This window comes from Camarhynchus parvulus, chromosome 5 (assembly GCF_901933205.1).
Source record: "Camarhynchus parvulus chromosome 5, STF_HiC, whole genome shotgun sequence".
NCBI classification, from domain to species: Eukaryota; Metazoa; Chordata; class Aves; order Passeriformes; family Thraupidae; genus Camarhynchus; species Camarhynchus parvulus.
In genome coordinates this window covers 25,499,038-25,522,168 of record NC_044575.1, presented here as the reverse complement: position 1 = coordinate 25,522,168, position 23,131 = coordinate 25,499,038, and the positions used below count along the sequence as shown (strand labels likewise).

The 23,131-nt window shown below is 39.6% G+C and overlaps 1 protein-coding gene across 2 annotated transcripts; it reads left to right on the top strand.

Moving 5' to 3' along the window:
* Window positions 1-316: 316 nt before the first annotated feature.
* PLA2G4F (phospholipase A2 group IVF) lies at window positions 317-22,229 on the top strand. 2 transcript variants are annotated; one of them, XM_030949736.1, is made up of 20 exons: window positions 317-427; window positions 4,718-4,790; window positions 6,200-6,336; window positions 7,629-7,757; window positions 9,018-9,052; window positions 9,637-9,679; window positions 10,021-10,087; window positions 10,381-10,550; window positions 12,200-12,313; window positions 12,685-12,722; window positions 13,644-13,779; window positions 14,542-14,678; window positions 15,774-15,996; window positions 16,538-16,652; window positions 17,808-17,945; window positions 18,414-18,521; window positions 19,416-19,610; window positions 19,934-20,100; window positions 21,143-21,329; window positions 21,977-22,229. In XM_030949736.1, the coding sequence occupies exons 1-20, from the start codon at window positions 317-319 to the stop codon at window positions 22,204-22,206; spliced, it is 2,553 nt and encodes an 850-aa protein (XP_030805596.1). In that variant the 3' UTR covers window positions 22,207-22,229. The 2 variants fall into 2 exon arrangements, with proteins under 2 accessions (XP_030805596.1, XP_030805595.1); XM_030949735.1 differs by having other exon boundaries at window positions 9,012-9,052.
* Window positions 22,230-23,131: the final 902 nt, after the last annotated feature.

The following is a 23,131-nucleotide window of genomic DNA, read 5'->3' as shown; positions in this document are numbered from 1 at the left end:
ATCTGGATTGAGGTTTAGGCGTCGTGGGTGGATCACAAAGTGGTGCTTCCTCCTGCCCAGGGCTTCCCTGTTTGGCGCTGCTTTGTGTCCTTATCTTGTAGCAACATTGGAAAAACCTGCCAGCGAGGTTATGAGCTGGCTTGTTTGGCAAGTGTGGGCCACACCTCCACTTCTCACAGCTGGAGCACAGCCCACTCCTGCGCAAAACTTCGGATGAGCCCGTGGCAAACAGTGCTTCGCAGCCAGGCGTCCGGGACTCGCCTCGCTCTGGCTTTCCCTGTCAGATTTTCTGCAGAGACAGCAGGACATTTTCCCCATGTTCCATGAGGTGCTTCAGGGCGCACTTCCACCCAGAGTACTGCCTTTTCTGGCAGCAGTGCTTTTCCAAAGGAAGGAGAGGAAGGACACTGGCTTCTATCACTGCCGGGTAAGAGAAAGCGTGGTGCTGGCTCTGAGATGGCATTCCTTGGCTGATGTGCTCAGGTGGGACTTCCTGTTGCTGCATGTATGGAAAACCTGTCCTGTGCTTCTACAGGAATGAAAAATTTATTGTTACCCACACTTTTCTCTTAATGATCATGTTAATGGAGATTTCAGGCTTTCATTAAATTCAGGGTCTGCCGGAGGAAATCCAGAGCAGATCTGTGTTTCCTTAGGTTTTGGGGAGCAGAATTGAGCTGATGTCAAGTACTTTTTTGGGGAGAGTCCAGAATACTGCACTTTTCATCAGTGGAGACGAAATCATGCTTTCTATCTTACCTTGCAGGGATTAATGGTCTCAGGTAGACAAAGATTAATGACGGCTTCAGCTCCTGTTCATAATGCAGTGCAACCACAACAGATAAAGTGGTTTTGAGGTGTTTGTCCTTTAACTGGAGTGAAATAATTTCATTGTATAAGATGGCCAGGCTAATAACTTCAATTTTGAATTAAGCTAAATGTTTATGAAGGAGCTTTTGGCTGGAGATTTGATCTATAAGCTGATCACTCTTGTCTTATCACACTAGCCCCTCAATATACAATTAAAATTGAGGTGACCATTAACTGTCACAAGACAACTTGCTGCTTATATAACAGAATGCTCCCATTCTGTTTCTGTACTTCTGCTTGCTGTGTGAAAGAAATAAACTTGTTGACTTTTTAATATTATTTTTTAGTACTTGGGAGATCAGGTTAGAAGAGGCTCATGTTAACCTTCATTAACCTGTAAACCACTGAATAGCTTTTCCCTCAGGCACTTGCTATTTAAATTAAAAAAAAATATTAACATTACTTAACAAAATTTTGCTGGCTGTAGGGAGAGATTTTAGTATTGACTAATTGGTAGCAATTGAGCAAGGGGTGGGGAAGCAGATCACCCTTTTGGTTTTGTAGGTAAATTTAACATGATCCGACTGCTTTAATTTTCCAGAGTTTAGCCTTAGATTCATTTCTAAAAAGAACAATGAACTGACAGTGAACCCAGTGTTTGCCACTGCTGTTGTGTTACTGAGCTGCTGGCACTGCTCATGTCCTGGCTGACTGTAAATCCTGCCTGTCAGGAGAGCATGGCTCTCAGGGCTGGCTCTGTGAGTCTCCTGAGGGAGGAGGGACAGTGCAAGGGGTGCCCAGGAGAGAAAGGGATTTGCTTTGGGGTTTAAAAGCAGACTTGTGACACTTTGGCCACAAGGAAGGGGATGATGTGCTGCAGTGTTTCTTTGGGAGGAGGAGCAAGATGGGGGGAAACTGCTCCATTGGTAAACTGAACATTTCTTTGAGCTGCCTAATTTTCCCAAAGAACACAAAATATGTCTTAGAACACAAAATATGTCTTAGAAGTTGTGTTTCAATTTGCTATGACAGCATTTTTGTGATGATTCTGGCAGGCTTATGGTGAGTCCTCTGCCTTCACTGAGACCTGTGGGGGTGGATCCCAGCACTTACTGCCCACTGTTTAAAGGCAGGTATCCCGGACTACATGAAAGTAAAGATTATTGGGTCCTATAGCTGAGATGACTTGTTCTACAGTCATTTCCAGCTGCATCAGCATCTTCAGGTTAGATGAAAGGTACAGACAGTTGTTTGCCAAGTTAATATGTGAAAATTCAGCCTTTATCCTCATTTTAGGATTTAGGATTTAAAGGGGGCTTTTGGTTTTTTTTTTGCTTCAGATGCACTCCTGAGCTCTGGAAAAGCAATGATTCTGAAAATTCTTTAAAATGCAAAGCAGAAGTTAGCTGCTTCTGTCAGTCACATGCATAGGTATGCTGCCATGCAGAGAGCTACAGGTAGAGCTGTCATCAGTATTTGTTGCCCATTTCCCATATGGATTTCTTGCCTGCCTTTTCCCTGATCATTCAGATAGGACATGTCTGATACTCCCATGCTTCATTACTCTGCAAACTCATCTGGCAGCGTGCTATGACCTTGCTGTGCCTTTGCTAAAAGATAAGTAAAAAAGGCATATGAGGAGGTTCTGGCATAACTGATCACACAGGCTGGGGGAGCACAGTGACATTTCTGTTGAGTTGTATGCCCTTAAGTTATGGTCTGGATGTGGAAAATGTATCCTCAGCTGTGTAATGACTGGCTGCAAATCGAAGGTGTTAGAGACCTTTGGAAAGGACATTCTTTTGAGCATGTAAATGTATTTTTGACAGATGGTGTGCAATAAAAGAAGGCTAGGCTACCTTCATAGTCCTTTGCACTTGCTCTGATAGTGTCTGATTTCCAGGCAACAGCCATGCTATGTGAATGAAGATTGCTTTCACAGCCATGGGGGTATGATTATGTAGCTTCATGTCTCAAAAAACAGATGAGTTGCAGGAACTTTAGGAAGTTTGTGAGAATAACAATTCATAATCTTGAATTTCTGTCTGTAATCTATTCCCCAACTGATGAAGTAGAAAGGTGGTCAGCCTTTGCCTGAGAAACTAGTGTCAGGGATTGAATAAAAGAAAGATGATTAGGACAGGTTTAAAGATGAAAGAAACTAGCATCTGAAGTGTAGAAGTCATGGTGAAATTCACTGTGAAGGCATATCTTGTTCACAGAAACAAATAAAGGAATGAATATCTTCAACAAGTCATTTTTGCAAATAAATCTCTTTAAGATTAGTAACAGGATAACTGAAGTTTTAAGATTAATTTAGTACCTACATGTGAGAAATCTCAGGTGATTCATAATTTTTGCTCTTTGCTTGTTGGTCAGGATGGATGGTGCTTGCTGAACACAAAAATGTTCAGTACACTGTGTATGCCTTGGTTTTATTGTGTTGTTCAAACCCTGTTTTGCAAAAGCTGGAAAGTATCCCCAAAAGATGAAAAATAAGGAAGGCTCACCAAGAATGTGACTGCGTAACAAACATAGTATAATTTATCAGATAAGGAACATTCAAGAAGAGTTTAACAGTTCAGGATTCACTGGTTTATGTGAGATCCCAGTCAGTGATATGTAGGCCCTACATTTTTATAGAATATTTCAAGAATCATAGAATTGAAGAATGGTTTGGGTTGGAAGGGACCTTAAAGGTCATCTTGTTCCACCCCCCCATCATGGGCAGGCACACCTTCCACTAGACTGGGTTTCTCAAAGCTCCTGCCTGGCCTTGAACACTTCCAGGACAGGAATGGCTAGTCAAAGCTTCTCTGGGCAACCTCTTCCAGTGCCTCATTTGTCAGTCCGCAATATTTTGTTTTAAGTGAAGATCCTGTTGAATTTAATTGTAAATGAGTACTCAGCATATCTAAAATTATCTATGGTCCCAAGCCAACCTTGTTGAAAGCTGTAAATGTGAAGTAATGACCATTTGTGAAATGCATTTTGAAAATACGATTTAAGAATAGGCAAAGTTCTTAGCTGGCCAGGATTGTGTCATAACTGATGAAAATGAGGCAATATACCATTCTGTTCCTGATCCTTACACAATTACTTCTGTGTAAGTAGTCTCTGTACTAAATCACCTCAAGCTGTTCTCTCTTGTCCCCTGCTCTCCCCCACTTCTCCTTCATGGTGTTCTAGGATCTAGTCAGACTTTTTTTTCCCACCTCACATCCTGGCATTTAGATACGAATATTACTTTCCAAAAATAGTCTCCCAGAAGCTTTCAAGAGTAAGGATTACATTTTTATCTCTGCTGGTAAAGTGACATGCATGTTTAGAATGCTGATACCCGTTAACAGTCCAGAATTAAAATTAATTTAAGTTTTGTCTTTTCTAACTCAAACTGCCATGAAGTGTTTTGGCAAGCATTTTGGGGTTTTTTCTCATTGTAAACAGCATGTGCCTTTTATGACTTTAGATCCTGCTCTTAAGATTCTTGCCATGTCTGCTTTTTCTCAAGCATTCATGTGCCCTTCGCCAGTTCTCTTGAACGAGCTGTCGTGGGTGTGTTTGAGCAGCTTTAGCACCTGTTTCTCAGTCAGCAAGAATGTACTAACAAAGCAATTAAAAGCTGATCTATAATTAGAGGAATCCCTAAATAAGGGATTTTCTGAAGTCTGTGAGGAGTTACCCTAAGACATGGCTCTTGCATTCCCAAAAGGAATTGAGTTTCCTTCTGGGCACCTTTAGTCGTCCTCCAGGACACTGCAAGTGCTGTGTGTGTTCCCAAATGGATTCATTAATAGCTCATTTTGGGCTGGCTACTTCTAATCCATTTCTCTGGTCTAATACTAGTGTAGTTACAGAGCAGGCATTGCAATTGAGCTAAATGCTGAGCTTGTTTCTCTCTTTTCAGTGGGAAAAGCATCCTTACTACAACCTGACAGTAAAAGTCCTCCGAGCCAGAAACATCAAGGGTACAGATGTGTGTAAGTATTTACACAAGGCATTATGAAAACATGTATCCTTGGTGCATACCTCTAACACAGAGAGTGTTGGTAAGGAAGCCTCTTATCTACACACACTTCATTGCCTCTATGTCTCAAAAAATCTTCTTATGTAAAGCATTATATATATAGTGTTAAGTATATTATCTGTATTTCAAAAGCTTTTTGTGAGGCTGATCTGCAGATTAAGCAGCTGCAGCTATTCTTTGCAGAACAAGATCAAGTAAGTCCTGGTAAGGTTTTGCTTCCCTGCTCCTTTTCCTGTTCTACTGTGGCCCGTTCTGTATTCCTTTCTCTGGATTCAGCCTTCTGGGTATGGCAAGTTTCACCCTTGCTCCTGCTGAACAGTCTTCCTGAAACTGGAAGCAGAAGTCTTTAATTCTAGCATTCAAATGTTTATTTTCTCAGTAGTAGTAGTGCTTTATTTCACGTACCTGCTATTTGTTTGTAATTGCAGACTTTAAAGGAAGCAGGTGGTTGACTGATTCCAAGATAATCTGCTTTCCGATTCCAAGAAAAACTGCTTGCTATCTATCTACCTATCTACCTATCTATCTATCTATCTATCTATCTATCTATCTATCTATCTATCTATCTATCTTTTTATTTATGTTCCTGGTTTTGATAGCATGGTATATATTCCCTCCCATTTACACACCTGTGTAAAGATCTCAGGGCCATTTGGGGCCTTTAGATCTTTAAAACTCATTTATATTAAATTACCTCAGATTAAATCAAGTAAGATAGTTGGCCTTAAGTTTATATCTGACATCCAGCATTGAACTACCTGAAATGCCAAATAGCTGTTCAGGGAATAGAAAAGCCTCCTGAGAGGTTGAGGGCTAGAATAATGTTGTGAAGAGTTCTTTTCTATGGCCTGTCTATTCAGCTGGAGTGAAGAATGGTCCCCATACTTGCATTGTTGAAGGGGTCCTAAATGGAAGAAAGAAGGGCTCTGAGACAATAATTTGTTTTCAGGGAATGGAAACAGCCCAGCTCCTGGCCTGACTAAACAAGGGTACAGCAGTAGTGGATGTTGTCTCCCTGGACTTTAGTAGGCTTAAGCTCTTTCAGTGATGCTCAGGGATAGGAGAGGAGGCAATAGCCAGTAATCTTTTTTTTAAAGTTGATCTTCCTCATTTTAAATACTAGCCTTTTTTATTAAGGGCTTTATAATTTTGATGAACCAAAAAAAAAAAAAAATAGGCACCTAATATTCAATTTGCTTCTGTTTAAAGACATTTACTTCATTAAAGGCTTTTGCTTTAGAAGTCCAGCCTTAAATTTGCACTTTTCTATGATGCAAAGAGATTTAGAAAATGAGGAGCTCACTTGAAAGAGTATGTTTGAATAAAGCTTTTCTGGTGCCTGTCTCTCACTCTCTGCTGCAGTGTCCAAGGCAGACTGCTATGTGGAACTAAAGCTGCCCACTGCATCTCCCAGTGTCTCCCGAACTCAGGTTGTTGACAACTCTGAGAACCCAGAATGGAATGAGACTTTCCGATATCGGATCCATAGCGCTGTCAAGGTAAGGACACTGTGTGGAGCAGATTAGACTACTTGTATTTTTGTACTGGCTTGCTTTTGATACTTCATTCAAAATCAAGCGTTCTTTATTACCCTCAAATCCAGTGTTGCTTGTAAGGTGACACCTATCTTCAGTGGTACAAAAAGCTGTGCCATGTATGTCCAGTGATACAAACTACTGTGGTTAACTGCTTTCTCAAGTAAATTGCAGCTAGAATTTTCCATAAACGTCCTTGTGATGCATCTCAGGAAAGGGAAGTTATGGCACTACCTCGTGGAATTCAAGGAAATTCCTTGATTAAGCAAGTTTCTATTTGATGTTTGCTTCTTCTTTCACAGGAACTAAATTTCTGCTTACTGCCATGTAGTTCATTCAGTCAAGTTTTGCCATCAGTTCTGATGATTGAGAAAACCAAATTCAAACTCTTGGGTAGAGACTGTGCATCTAATACCTTTGTAGGACCTAATACAGTATTTAACAAAGTCTTCAGATTGTCTGCATTCATTCTCAAAGCAGACGCTAATGGTAGAGGGAAAGAAACTGTGCTTTAAAAGAGCAGTTTTAGTGGGTCACTATTGCTTTGAATAACATCCCTGGCTTTGGAATAAGGGCTGTATTAACAAGAAACTATCCCCCTCACTTTTCCACAATGGTTGGTGACCAATGTGGAATGGTAATTGACTTGACTGGTAAGAAAATTGAAAGCTAAGCTTTAGGATGTGGGATCTTTTTCTTTCCCTCCAGGCTCATGAGACCTCAGCCTGGTTACTGCTGGAGGCTGCCAGCAACATTCCAAGTTCAGTCTTGTCTCCTTGAGAACTAGTTGCTGCAAGGCTATTATTTGGGTGCCATATGTCCTCACTGTATCTATTTCAGTTTCTCTTGAATTTACCATCTCTGAGACAGTGCTGAGCAGGAAGTGGTTGGTCCCTATAACATCCTGAACTAAATCATCATGAAAGAGTGGAAATTGCTGTTGCTTCCTCGGGCAAATCTGTGCCTGGAGCTGGTGGAGAATACTGCCACTTAGTTCACCTGGGGCCTCCCTCTAGGTGGGAAGCTGAGAAAACGCTTTAACTAAATGGTGTCAACTAGGAGAGTTTTCTGCTTAACTTTTTACTTAATTTTTTATGCTGTAAGCCCTGCTGAAAATACTGAATTTTCCTTAGGACTGGGGAAGGGTATTGATTAATGCACAAAGTGTCCATTGTGCAAAGTGTCCATACAGCTACCCAGGTCTGTCAGTGTTTCTGTCCCTTCATCTTAGGCTGTTTGTTTCTTTCTGCTTTTAGAACATTCTGGAACTGACCCTCTATGATAAGGATGTCCTTGTCAGTGATGAGCTCACCTCTGTTGTCTTCGACGTGGGGGGCATGAGGCCGGGGGAGTCCCTGCTGCACACCTTCAGCCTGGACTCTGAGGTGAGGCTCTGGTGCCTCCTGCACAGACCTGGCAGTGCCTGCTGCCTGATTCATCTGGGTGGGGGAAGCCAGAATGTATTAACAGTTTTTCATGAGACTTAGAGGTAGATAAACTGGTTTTAAAATGAAAGGCATTTGCAGTCAGTAATCATTGTAGGGACTGTCTTAGGTAGTTTGTGATCATCTGTTTGCAAAAAACAAGTTTATTGCTGCAAAGGTTACCTCTGTATCTGATAAGTCAAAAGCCTAAGAGATGCTTGTTTTCCCTGGATTAGGTACAGTACATTTAACCTCTGCTTCATGTAGATGGTATTGGTGATCAGCTCTCAAGGCCTGTTCACCTGTTCATGGACTTACAAGACAGCCTGTTTTATGTGGATAAAACCCCCATCAACAGACTGATCTATTTTGTAATGCCAAACACAAACACAAACACATTGCTACAATAGGTCTGGATTAAAGGTGAACTAGTGATGTGTTTTCTTGAGAAATTTGGCTTCAGTGCTGTTGGTGTGGTCAGAAGCAGACGTTATAACTGGTGTGCAGTTCACAGGGAGGTGTTGGGCAGTGCCACAGGCACTCAAAATCATTTATGATCATGGAAAGAGGCATAGTAATTCCATTGCTCCCAATAGCTCTATCCATGTGCTGAATGCTTAGGTCATCTTGGTCTGTAATTAAGAGACTGGAAATTTCAACTTCAGCAAAGTAAATTACCCAAAACAGCTTCTAGCTTGTTACTTGAAAAACTGTGTTGGGTCTGGTATCACATATTTGCTGTGTGCTATGGGAAGAGAAAAGACTTTGGCTAGAACAAAGTCTGTAGAGGACAAAGATGGCTAAGAGTGCAAGCTGCGGAAATAAGAGATGGGAAGAAGTCCAAAGCCTCATGTAGAAGCTGTTTGCAGAGATGATGTTGCAGTGGTTCTTGAGCCAGAGGAGGTTTTTTCTCTTATTAGCAGAGTAATGGATCTGAGAGACACCTCTCACTTCTGTGCACTTGTGTCTTCAAATGTAGATGTGTCTGGTCATATAGTACATGTCCAGCAGAAGAGGAGAATTTAAAGGCTAAAGGCTACATTTAGCCATTTCAAAATTTAGCTAGAGCTTTTATAGGAGCAAACCCAGTTATTTTAACAGGAAATTAAAATATGTTACTATGTAACAGGAGAAAAGCTTAATCTCTTGGAAAAATGTATCTTAATTATATATTCAGGATCAAGGGTCACCAATATCCAACTTTTATTTTCAAAGGCTAAGGAAGAGCTGGATGTTGAGTTTTTCTTGGAGAAATGGTGAGTCTTACCTGAAGAGCTGATTGCGCTTGTCCTCTGCAGATATGTTGTCAGTTGTTTTTTCTGTGTGGGGATAGTCTTGCTCATAAAAGGGATAATACTTTATAGTTCTCTGTGGGGATTGAGTTGATTCATTAATGGCTGGCCAAAATTATCCTTAATTACTCCAGTCACCAAAATTTTTGGGGTAAAAAAGAAATAAAATTTTGCTGGACTTCATGGGACATAAGTGAACACTTTCTGGATTAGTTATTTGGGATTGGAAAGTTTTCAGTTAACTTTGCAAAATACACAAATGTATACTTTATCTATCTGGTAGTCTATCTAAGTTCAGCTTTTCTCTAGGTTATCAAAATAACTGGGATGTGGAGATCATATAGCACATGCTTATATTCACAGACAATTTTTTTCAATTTTTCCAAGCCTCCATTGTTTTGTGAAGGGAAATATACTTGTTGTTTCCCTGGATCTCCCACACTGAGGACCTTTTCATCCCACTGCTTATTCAGCCAATTAGTTTGCAAAGTAGGATGAAGCAAAATTAAAACCAGTTGTCATTTGCAATCAACCTCTTGCTTTCACAGCTCAGATGCCCCTACAAAAGTATTGACCAACGGAGTCCTTGTGGTGAGTACATGGAAGTCAGAATCATCTGTGTTGTGATTTACTCCTGAAGATAAGTTTTTAGTAGAAAGAGGAGAAGGATTTTTGAGTATTGCAGTCCTACTTCCAAACAGCTCCTATTCTCTCCAAGATCTGCCTCTCTTTCATTTCTTGATTTAAAAATCTTCCTCAATTTTAAACTTGACACCAACTTACAGTAAGCTGCTTTATTTGAACAATGCCTGATGGGTTTTTTTGGCAGTTTTCAACTGTAAACCTACAACTAATATAGTAGGTGAATTAAAATTCAAACAAAGAAGTGAACTAAAAATTGTGTGACCAGAGCTGGTTTATTTTTTTCACAGGTTCATCCTTGCTTGTGTCTGCAAGGCACTGTCAACAAAGAGAAAAATGCAAGAGAAAAACAGCAAGGTAGGCCTGTCTGGAGAGTTTAAGTCAGGACTAATCTTCAACATGTTTGTTCCTTGAGAGAGAGAGGAGACTTGATTCTCTGTCTATACAGTGCATTTTAATTTACTGACTACAAAATTGGCTTTTAAAGTAAATTTTGCTTTTATTTTCAATAATTAGTAAGATTATGTATTTTCTACTGGGTACCACAATAGAGTCTTTGCTTGTGTACTTATGGTCTCAGCTGCACTTAATAAGTACTTGATTTTCAACAAATGGCCCCTGTGTTCTAAACTTCTTTTTCTAATGCACAGGAGGCTGTGAGGTCAAGGTGTCTGTCCCAGGGGCATATCAAAAGCAGTTGTCTATTCCTTGGACACCAGACAATGAGGAGGATTGTGGAACCTCATTTGTCTTTCATGTGGATAAAGAAATGTGTTCAGAATTGCAAGTGGAACTGCAGCAAACCATATCTGTCCTACAGGTAAGCATCCTTGCTGATTCCATAAAGCTTACAGAGAGATGTTTTTCTCCATTGTTGTTTTTTACACGCTGGCATTTTTTTTGTTTTAAAAATGTCAGACTGTGCATTGGATCTTTGACGTTGTGTAAGGAGCTGAAACTACTTTGAATCTATGCTCCCCAAAGATTAACATCTGTTCAAACTCGGGAATTAAGAAAATGTTATTCTGCACATGCTTGCTACATGAAGACATCTTTACTTCCACCTGTTGAGATACTCTACAGGAACTCTTTTCTATTAGAAACTTGTAGATCAGTTGCCACTTGCTGAGGTTTATTTAGCTTCGTCTTTTACTTTGCAGTTTCTCCAGGTAGTGACTGAATATTCATTGTCCAAAAATGAGAGCAAAGAAACTCTTTATTATATGATGTTTTTTATCCCAACAAGCAGTTGGGTAGCGTGATTGCAAATGATGATCTTGACTAGAGGCAGCTGTGGAGAAGAGGACACAAAGAAGGATATGGAAGAACAGCTTTGCCTGGGGGTTTTTTAGGCAGCAAATGTGAGCTGAACAGAGACACCTGGGCTTGAGTGGTCAAAAACTCAGAGCCAGGCAAGCAAAAAACACTGTAGAGATCAGCTATGGAGATTGCCCCAGGTGGTAAACCTCCGCCAACCAGTTCTGGTAGCTAGCAGAACATACTCCTTCAACAAGTGGCATGAACCACAAAATCTTCAGTCTGACCTTTTCTCTCTCATCAGATGTGGGAGAATGCCAGGAATATTGTAGTGTTACTTGCCCTGTAGCTAAGTGCATGTTATTTGCCCCTGTTAGGAAGAGGACAGTGAATTTAGAGGGACATTGGACTCAGTAGTTATTGGTCAGAAGACACCTGTGAAGTCTGTGGGTGGTTCCTGGCCTGACTTCAGCTTGTGGTGTGAGAAGGGTAACAGCCTAGTTTTTCTCTAAGGTGTGGTCTCCTCCTGGGTACTGAGCCCTGTGGTTGGTGTGTGGGCTCCAGCCCACCTGGAGGCTCTGTAGGCTTGTGGGACCCTCTGATATGAGGGGTTTTTAATATGCCTCTTTATGTTTAGGAATCTGCACACAGCTCTGCATTATGAGATCTTGCCATTTGCTACATGACAGAAAACCCAAATATTTCCTGGCAAGCTTTAATTTGCTCTGCTTTTAAAGTTTTTTTGAAACTACAAACCGCCTTATTTCTTATTTTGTGGTATTTTTGATGTATGTGTAATGCTGCTGCCTTTTTTGGTATCTTTTCCAAATCTTGCTTGGAAGATGGAATGCAAGTTTGTTTGTGAGTTTTGTGACACATGCCAGAACAAAACTATTTGTGGGGGAAATATTGTACTTGAAGATTTTTAAATTATGGCAGACAGGTATATTAAAAAAACAAACCAATAACAAAAAACTAAACACCCCTAAAACTAAACCAAACAACAACAACAACAAAGACACTATTTGAGTGAAAGAAATACCCTTGCAAAGACCTGCCAAACAGAAAGCAGAATGACCTCAAAAAGCCTTGGACATTTGGTAAATATTTAGCTATAATGATATTAAGAAGTGTTTGCTGTTTCAATGTATGAAAGTCTTATTTTTTAAACTTTTTTTCTATGAATCTCACATAAGATTTTGCTTTTATTAGGATGGTGTGAACCCTGATATTGAAAAGCACACTACAGTTCTGGGACTGGGGACTGTACCAGTTAATTCCCTTCCTATTGGAGAAAAAGTTGATAGAATCATTTCTTTGGGAGAGGTAATGTCAATATTTTGCTCTTGCTTTAACGTGCATGAGATAACCTTTTCCTCCATCGCCTCCAGGTGTTTGGAAAGTTAGGCAACATGTGATTGATTCCCAGGAGTGCTGTTTTCTTGGATGTCTTAGAATGAAGTAATGAGATTACTCAGTGCAATTCTTCCTGATATGTTTTCATGGTCGGGTCTTGCAAAATGAAGTGTAAAGTTCATCACTTTCTGAAGAAAAAAGTCTTTTCAGGGTGTGGAAGAAAAGTATCAGGAGGAGGAAAAGGGCAAGACACTTGGAGAAGAAATAATTCATAACTTCTATTTTGTAGTTCCACCTGTGTAATTGCTGCCAACTTCAAGATGTGTTCTCTCTTTTCACAGGGAAAAAGTTTGGATATGAGTTTGAAAACTGAAGAGAGGTGAGTAGGAACCCCAGTTGAAAATCAGGAAAGGCCTTTATTCTCATATAAAGGAATGGAGTGACTCTCCTTGCTGTTGTGGGGAGCTCTGTTCAGTCCATTGATCTCTTGGGATAAATTAAAGAAAAATATATTTGATAGGGTTTTCTTAATAATTTTTGGAAGGCTGTGACTCTTTACTTTGCAGATATTATCTATTGGACTGGTGTCAATCCTGCTGACATGTGCAAATTTTGTGTTCCAAATACTTAAATGTAAAATAGCTGTTGATGTAAATGTAAGTAGTTTTGTCATGCACAGGTATACCAGAATATCTGAAGTGATATAATGAGAGATAGGAAAGGACATATGTGTGAAGAGCTTGAACTATAAAATAGATGAAGGCTGCAAGAAAGGAGTAAAAAGGGAAAAAAAACCCCAGAAAACCAAGAAGTTGGCTTGTAAGTTGATAGGGTCATTTGGTATCCAGTCATCAGCTGAAGATCCTGCTCCTGTTTTACAGCCTCATAACAAGTTCATTGGTATTCAGCTGCCCCCTCCTGCCTATTAAGTTCAGAATCTTCTGTTTTGAAATCCCTCTTCCCCTTATTTCATGTTCACATTGATGAAGTGATGTCAGTTGCTCCTCTTACAATCTTCTTCACTTACAAAGAATCTTTTCTTCCTTTGTGAAATTCCTGAAGCTTAATCTGAGTACTGTTTGTCAGAAGCTTCCAATTTAAACATTAAAGGAGAAATACAATATGGAGAATTTAATTTTTAATTCCAAAAGGTGTTGTACAAAATAGCTGATGTATACACTAAAATTTCATCTGATCCAGTTCAGACCTGCACCTAAATTGTGTGTTCACAAAAATTACATTTCCATACTGATTACAAATCCTCCAAAATGTCAAGGTTTTTTCTTAACTTCTATTTCAGCACTTGGGATCTTGATATACGTCTGGGTTTTGATCTCTGTAAAGAGGAGAGAAAATTTTTGGACAAAAGGAAGAAAGTAGTTTCTGATGCACTGAGGAAGACTCTTTGGTTAAAAGAATCCCCTCCAAAAGATGAGGTATTGAGCACAGTCCTGTAGAGAGATTGGTGATATTCTTTAGGCTTGGTTGATAATTAGGCAATGTGGGAATCCTTGTTTGTAACCAACAAGAAACACAGTTTGTATTCACTATGGTGTGAGACAGATCTCTGGTACATTTCAGTTCTGAAGTCTAAATGGTTTTATATTTCTTAAATTTTGAGGGGGGTATGTGTATTTTGGAGCGCAAATGCTGAAGTTTCAGCATGTATGTACTTTTCTTTGGGGTTGGAATTGTGATGAGAAATTTTGTTTCAGGATGTTTAAAATGAAGCTCACACAACAGGAATAGATTTTTAATTGTTTGAGGAAACTTACATCTACATATCCTCATGTCTTGCTTAGTGGTATTTGGCTGCTGTTACAAGACTAATTGCCTCTTACATGTGTATAGTAAGAAAGTAAATGTGTGATAACATACATAACAATTTCAGTAAGTGACTGTCCCTAAGATGACTGTGCTATGCTTTATAGTAAGCAATATATTTCAATTACAAGATAGAGAAAGAAGTTCAGCTTCTCAAATCAAACCCAAAATTACTTGTAATGTAGATAGAAATATAGGTTTATATCTCTAATTTTTGTTAGAGTTTATATCTCTATTTTGTACCTCTATTAGAGTTTATATCTCTGTTTTTTATGTTCTATTTTTTGCTCAAATGAGACTGAAATGGGGTTAATTCTGTAATTTCTTGGCCATCAAAAGCCTGTGGTTGTGACTCCTGAGCATGCTGTCTGCAGGTTCCAGTTGTGGCAGTGCTGGGCTCTGGAGGTGGGATGAGAGCACTGACGTCCTTCTATGGCAGCCTTGCTGGGCTGCAGCAGCTGGGCCTTCTGGATGCTGCAATGTACCTCTGTGGGATTTCTGGCTCCACCTGGTAAGCTATGTGCAGTTTTGATTCAGAAACTTAGAGGTGAAATGGTAGTGTTGATGCAAAATAAGGCCAAAATTACATTTGTGCCATCTGTTGGCAGACAGCATATCAAGTATTTTACCAGTTTTCACCTGTGAGTTCTGCTGAGGATCCTGAACAGCCTAAGAGATCCAGTATCATGTCCAACCCATACAGCTACTGGCTAAAATTATGAATCTGAGGCTTGTGCCAGTCTGACAGTTGAATATTAGAATGTCTTATGTGAATAAATCTGCTGTGTAGTAACTCAGAGCACAGACTTAAAAGCCTTCCTCATTCCCTTACTCTTGCCAAGAAGGTAACTGAGGTGGTGCAAGTCACTGGAAACATGTCCATGCAGGCCACCACGTCCTCACCTTCCAAAATGGCATAGAGGCTGAAGAGAGGCAGAGCACCATCTTGCCCTTTGGTGGACTGGAGCAATGTGCTGAAATGTTAGACGTGGCTAGAATGTTTCAGTCACTCAGTTCTTGGAGTTTGTGGTGAAGTCATCCCTTGTTTTTGTGAAATTATTTCATAGAGGAGTTGTGCAACCTGACAGTGTAATCCTTTCTGCCAAGCTTTGTGTGTTAAATTAACTCCTCTGTTCCTAGTTCTCCTGCCCCACCTGATTCAGAGACACTTCCAAACAAATGTAGGCACCTGTTTACACAGATAGTCCATGGTCCAAACTAGCTTCTCTATCAATCAGACCTGTCTTCTGGTAAAGGCCATGGCCTCTATTGCTGCACACTGCACCCTTGCCATCAGCCAGCATGTCATGGTTGTTTTGTTCTGGAGTTAACATATGTTTATGGGCTGGTTCATGGATGCTAGCATAGCATAGCATATAGCATAGCACTTGGAACATCTTTGGAAGGCAGGTTAGCAATCAGACTAAAGATGTCCTATAGGTGTCAGGGATTTCAGCACAATTTAGAGTTCAGAGATCTTTTATTTATGTGTTCTTCACTCTTTCAGCTAGACTGCTCAAGTGTGGCAGCACTAATTATAACTAGCTAAAAGTATTGTTTACAGGAAAGTCTTTATTACTGATTAAATTAATAAAAGCATTTTCAGGTGTTTATCAACACTGTATCGAGACCCTGACTGGTCACAGAAAGACCTTCAAGATGCAATCAGAAGAGCTCAGGACACTGTGTCCAGCAGCAAAGCAGGGGCATTTTCCCCAGAACGACTGAAATACTATTTCCAGGAGCTGAATGCAATGGAGATCACGGGACGGAAGGTTTCCTTTACAGATTTGTGGGGCCTTATTGTGGAATATTTCCTACAACAAGAGGTAAAAGAATTCGTGTTTGGATATGTACTGCTGTTTGTCTTTCAAGTGGGAACTCTGCTGACCCATGTGTTTTGAGTTAAGAAACCAATTACTCTCCATCTTTGTATAGGCAGTGCTGTGGAATAATCATAGTATCTTCTTTAGTAAAGAATTTCTAATTCATATGGATCAGTGTTACAGAAAAATGCTGTTTTTATTTGGAATTACTATTGTTAAAATAATAGCTTTGGTACTGGGCAGGTTAAGCCTGGCAGAATTATGCTGGTTTTGCAGAATGGAGTTGTTGTGCAGTATTTTCTGTATAATTGAGATTGAAAATCAGAGGGCTAGCTAGTTTATTATTAACATTAAATATTCTAAATACACAGCTGCAGAAATATTTTGGACAAATCTAACCATATAACTGGACAGTGGAGAAGAAAAAGGACTTTGAATTAGTGTGTTGTTAATCAGAAATGCTAAGCAACACTACCAATTATCAAACTATGGGTACAGAATTTACCTGACTTAAATGGGTTCCTCCTTCCTTGCTTGTGACCAGGAAGATCCATCAAAGCTATCTGATCAGCAAGAAGCAGTGAAATGGGCCCAGAACCCTTATCCTATCTATGCAGCTGTCAATGTGAGACCCAATATGAGCAGTGGTGACTTTGCAGGTATGAACATTGAAATTTATTTTTGTTTGCTGAAGTCCATATATTTATTTCATCTGTCTAGTCGCTTGGGTAGTGAGCAGCTGATAACAGGAAATGCACTACCACCTGCTGCTTGAGCTGTAAGAGGCAGTATGAAACCTATTGACAAAGTATTATCATCCTCATAGCAAATATCTTCTTCATGGCTAAAATAGAGAAATGAGATTCAGAACAGTTGACCATTCCACATGTTTTGCTAGAAAGTGCCTGAAATTTTCAGGAGCTGAGAATATTCCTGTAATACATTCATCTCTGTCTGAATCAAAAAATTAGAGGCCTTGGTGATAAGGAAACCACTTTCTTCTATAGTCACAGATAAAAAATATATGTAGGATTCCTGTAAAATGATGGATTGCCCACCTTGTAATATGCATCATCAAAATTGTATGTTTTAGTGGTCTGAGTTCTTACAGTAAAAATATGAGAAGTAGTCTTTCATTGAAACTTTAAATATGATGCAACAAGTGGGGATAGATGAGTGAGACAGGAACAAAAATGTTTGTGTCCACCTGTGTACCACAAGGGGACTTGTTTGTTTTATTCTGAGGAGTGTGTGTGTATGGCAGTGAATTCAATTTGATCCAACCTGCCAGAGCTCAAGAAGGATTTGGAGCAGATGCATGCTGTGTTTTGTCAGATTGATCTATGCAGGCTCAGTTGGACTGGATGACCCTTATTTTTCAACTCTTTGTGGAAATCTTTCAAGCAAGAGGAGGCACTTGGCTAAGCAAACAATGAAGTCTGATGCAGTGGGTCAATCGGGTTTTCAAGCCAGTACTGTAGTAGTTCCTGGAGATGGTTCGTAGTGCAGAGAAAAGCTGAAAAAAATAATGTGGCTTCCATTTTGGATGGAAAAGGGAGCTATCAAATAGGTTTAAATTAAAAGTAAAATATGCAGGTTGGTTCCATAATAACAAAGTCAAGATGGAATTAAAGCCTTCACAAGAGTTTGTTAATAATATGTACATAGAAACTAGAGGGGCAGAGAAGTCCAGAGTGATTGTGAAAAGTGGGGATGGAGTCCCTTCTCTCTCCCCTGAGACAACAGATATCAGATAAATATTTTCACTCATGTTTCCTCTGAGATGAGTAAATATCCTGTTGGCTTGTTCTTAGAATGGTGTGAGTTCACTCCCTATGAAGTTGGATTTCGCAAATATGGAGCTTTTGTTCGAACAGAGAATTTTGACAGCGAGTTCTTCATGGGACGGCTTGTCCAGAAACATCCAGAGCCCAGGATTTGTTTTCTACAAGGTGTGATCATATGATAATCATTAAATGTCATATAAGGAGATGGAAAGGAACTTTGAGGACTTATGAACTGAAGTCCATGCTTTTTTTCCCCTTCCAAAAGAACTTGAAGAAGTGAAACATGTCCGTCTTTCTCCAGAGCTTTAGGTTCATAGTTGGTTCACAGTGTTGCATTCTCATGTCCTGAGTCTGCAAGATGACTCTATTATAGCTGCCTGTCAAAAATTGCCTGTCTACTGTCGATCTTCCTGTTCTCTTAATGCCTTTTCCATGCTTTTCTCTGGGAAAATTTTCTGCATGTTATCATCATGATTTGTCACATGATTAACACCAAGGTTTTAATTAGAACTGTTAGAATAGTAGGGAATCAAGTAACAGCCCTCTCCCATGAAAAATGTCAGGTGAATTATAGGCCTTTTGGTTCTGTGAGAAACCTTTTGAGTGTTAAATTCTTCCACATTTTTCCTGCAGGAATGTGGGGCAGTGCCTTTGCTGCAAGCTTGGATGATATCTGCCTGAAGGTGGTTGGTATAGGACTGAGCTTTCTAGATTCTTTCAAAGATGTTATCAAAGTTGTAGGTAAGAACATACATAAAAATAGTTGGGTTTTTCAAAAGATGGCTGATTTTATAGTGATCAAATAATATGATGCAAAAATGTGCTGTTTGTAGTTTTCAAGATTAGCACAAAGAGTGGATTGGGACTGATCTCTTTTATTGTGTGTTATTCCCTTTGATCACTCTTATAGTGAAGAGAAATTGTTTCTTTAGTACACTTCCTCTTCTTTTAAAAATAATTGCTATCTGACTTTGACTAAAATTTGGGCTAGTTCTGGGAGCTGTCTTAAACACATATTAAAGTGCAGGCATCATAGTCCTGAGAAGAGGAAGAATAGAAGCTGGTTTGCTAAACAGGAGATGGAAAAAAGAGGCTTTCAGTTTTCCCCATGGTCTGCTTTTTGTAGTATTGGATAAGCTGGTTGTATGCTTATTCTTTGATCTCCCTTTGTCCATTACAGTGAAAAGTGTTTTAGAGGCTGGGACTTGTTCATGTGCATAGTTATGGCCTTATAGTAACTAGTGGATGAAGAGATTTTTTTTCTCTGCCTTTCCAGCCCTGGTTCCCCCAGAATACCCCAACCCTTTTTGTTTTGTCTAGTTATAAATGCTACTGTGTGTGGTTGACTGATGTCTTATGTAACAGAAGTGGTTGTCACTTGGTAACAAAGGTTTCTTTGTGTGGGTTTGAAATTAATATGGGTAATGTTTTATGAGTAATACTTTTCCCATTAAACAGGGCTAGGAAATCATCCACCTATGGAATATGCATCTCATTTAAATTTCATTACAATACCCTTATTAGGGGACAAATTCAGCCTTAGGACAGCTGGTTAAATATTGTACAAAAAGGCCTAATTGGAATGTTGGAGCTGGCATTTTGTGCATGTTCTGCATCCTTCTGTGACTTCTGCAGATGACTGCCAAAGATTCCATTTCCGAGACCCAGCACGGCTGAAGACTCGCTTGGTTATACCTGGGGGCCCCTTGTTACAAATATTTCAGGATTTCTTCATGTCCCGAGTCACATGTGGAGAAACCTTCAACTTCTTGAAGGGATTGTATCTTCATAAAGATTATGTTAACATCAAGAAATTTGTGACTTGGAGAGGTAAAGGAGTTTATGTGTTTCTGACTATCAAAAATATTAACACACCATATAATATCCCAGTGTCACAGAACATTAGTGAGCTTGACTTTGTTCTGCTGAAGCCAGAGCATGTGTCCCTTCTTACACCATAGCAAAAATTTTGATCCACTGTATTTGTTCTGTCATATAAGGCAAGTTGATCATCAGATTTTATAGGTCCGTCTCAGATGAAAGTGCATGTTGGAATATCTTTTTTCTTCTTATAACACTAATATGAGCTTTGTCTATTTCTTCTGCCAATACATGTGTAATGAAGCGATATAGTTACTTGGAGTGTCTTACAGATAGTCACCTGGATGCATTTCCCAACCAGCTGACTCCCATGGAAGAGAACTTGTATTTAGTGGACGGTGGCTTTTCCATCAACTCTCCCTTTCCTTTGGTACTTCAGCCAGAGAGGGATGTGGATGTTATCCTGTCATTCAATTTTTCCTGGGAAGCTCCATTTGAGGTGAGAGATGTAGCTGAGCATTATTACATGAACATAAAACCACAGAATCATACTCAGTGGCAGCAGATCACTTGAAGCTGAATACAAATATTAATCAACAAATGAAAACAAATCCTTATGTCTTTCATGGAATCACAGAATGGTTTGGGTTGGAAAGGACATTAAGGATCATCTAATTTCAACCCTGCTGTCATGGGCAGGGACACCTTTCACTAGACAGGTTTGCTTAAACTCCTATTCATCCTGGCCTTGAACACTTCCAGGGGTGGGGAGTCCCCAGCTTCTCTGGGCAACCTGTGCCAGTGTCTCACCACCTTCACAATGAAGGGTTTCTTCCAAATATCTAATCTAAATTTACCCTCCTTCAGATTAGGGCTGTTTCCCCCTTGTCCTACCACTACATGCCCTTGTGAAAAGTCACTCTCCAGCTCCTGTAAGCCTCCTGTAGTACTGGAAGGTGTTGTAAGCTCTCCCCAGTGCCTTCTCTTCAGGCTGAACAGCCCCACCTTTCTTGGCCTGTCTTCCTATGGAAAGACATTTCAAAGGTTATTTTGCCATGCTTTTTCCTGTGAAGGTCATGAGAAAATAGAAAGTTGACAAATGTAAGAAGATTCAAAAATTTTCAGAAGCCTAAACAGGTTAAGTAAAATAAGACTATTTGTTTGGCCCATAAGATTGTTGTCACTTAGATACGTACTTCTACAGAAAGAGTGGCTATTGGTGATTTTCTTCATACAAACAAGTTATTTTCTTTACATACAGGTGTTTATTATTAACTGCAGAAAAGTCAAGGTGAATAGATTTAGAGTAGGAAAGCATAAAAAGTTTCAGCTGCAATTTGTTGATATTTGTTGCAGTTCTGCTCTTCATTCTTCTATATTACCAGCTGGAGAAATTGTTTCTGCTGATTTGAAGCTGAGTTCCTGTCACTTCTTTTTTTTTTTTTTTAATGAAAATCTCTTTCCCTTTGAGGATTGCAGTTAGATGATTTTAGATGTGTTGCTGGTGTTGTGTTGCAATTATCTTTTTCCTCTGATAACAGGTTCTAGAGCTGACTCAGAAATATTGTGAGGAGCAGGAAATTCCTTTTCCAAAAATCAAATTTACAGAGGAAGATGAAAAGAAGCCAAAAGAGTGTTACATGTTTGTGGATGATGATAATCCAAAGGCTCCAATTGTACTCCATTTCCCACTGGTGAATGACACCTTCCAGAAATACAGAGCTCCAGGTAAACTAGCTGCCTCTTAAAGCACTCTTCTAACAATTCTTTGGGTGTGCTGATGGGGAAAATTCAGCGAGGTCAATGTTCCTCTTTTGATTCTTCTTAATATGACTCTGTAATTGTTAAATTGTTATTTACATTTAAGGCAGAATCAGTTTCCACTAGTTTTTTGAAGGGCAGGATGAGAGAAGAGGTTCACAACACCCCTTCCCCCACAAAAGTGTTTGCGGTAAACTACTTTGCTGTTCATCTTTTAAGACTGATATTTAAATTTAAGGGGCATGGTACTCCTAGGGCCAGTTGAACTTGAGGTTTGTCTTTCATTTTAGTGTAGAGCAGCACTTGCAGGGAAAATTGAGCTTTATATTCCTTATTTTGAGCATAATAATAGAAGATGACCTTAACAATTTATCACAATGAAAATGTATTTTAGTACTGTATTTTGGAGCCAAGCGGAAATAGAAAGAGAATTCTTTGCCCCTTCAGCTTTCAAATATTTTGGAAGGAGCTGATATCTCTGAGGAGGAGCTTAGGGGAAAAAGTTAAATTTCAACAGAATTATCTCTGATCTCCTCCTAGCTGAATTCAACCAAAATTATTCTACCACAGCAGAGGGTGTTTTATGATTTTTTTTTCTTTCTTTCTTGCTGCAGGAGTTGAACGTGAGTCAGAAGAAGAGAAATCCTTTGGTGACTTTATCATTGAGTCAAACGATTCCCCTTACCGTACACTAAACTTCACCTTTGAGCCGTATGATTTCAGCAGGTTAGTGGAAGTGAATCGCTACAATGTTCTGAACAACAAGGACACTCTCCTCAAAACCCTAAACTTGGCCCTGCAAAGGAGGAAGTTGAAGAAAGTCACCAATAAGTTGAATACATGAGCAGTTTCCAAGGCTGAGGATACATAGAGGCTGCAGCGTACAAAAGCCGTGAGGTTCAAGACAGAATACTGATAGTGAATGGCTGGAAACTCTCTTCCTGGGGAGGGAGTAGTACACCTGACACTGAAAACTCATTCCAGGTTATGTGCTCTGATGAAAACTCAAGGAATGTACAATACAACATGGATGTTGCTTCCTTGTGTGGAGAAGAGTGAGGAATTACCCAGCTCAGTATCTCCAATCACAGTGGCTGATTCCAGATTATTTAGAGGTGTATACAAACCATGTGAGCACCTGGAGAATAATCTTCCAGCCTCTGAGTGATGCACCTCTTTTTTTGTCAGAGGTGTGTTGGTGTTTGAGGAAACAGACTCCTTCTGCACTTTTATCTCTTGCTTATGAAACTCGCTTCATGAACTTTTACAAATTATGTCATCTTAAGAAGAACTCCACAGATACAAGCGACACACTGAGAAAGGAAATGGCTCCTCTTGCTTTCACCTTGCTACTGGCTGATGCCCATGTGCTTTCAAGACTGAACAGTCATTACCTGCTTACCATTTTGCCATTTGTGGTTTCAATTTCCTTCCTACACTTCTCAAGGATTTTAATGGCTTTTAGTCTCCCAGAAATTTTATACAGAGTATCTTATTTTGGTAAAAAATTTGATTCGTAAACAAGGAAATAAATGTTATTTATATTTAACAATAAAAACACATTGTGGGATTTTGTTACTTCCTATAGTTTGATCATCATGAGATGATGAAACTATGATGAAAATGCCATGTCTCGGCTTTCTCTTTCTGTGTAAGAGGCAGGAAGGCTCCTTTGAAGGGTTTGAATTAGATATTTTTTCCTTACTCTCCATCTTGTAATTCACCCAGGCCTTTGTTGAAGGAATTTTTGTGTCTATGTATTTTAGAAA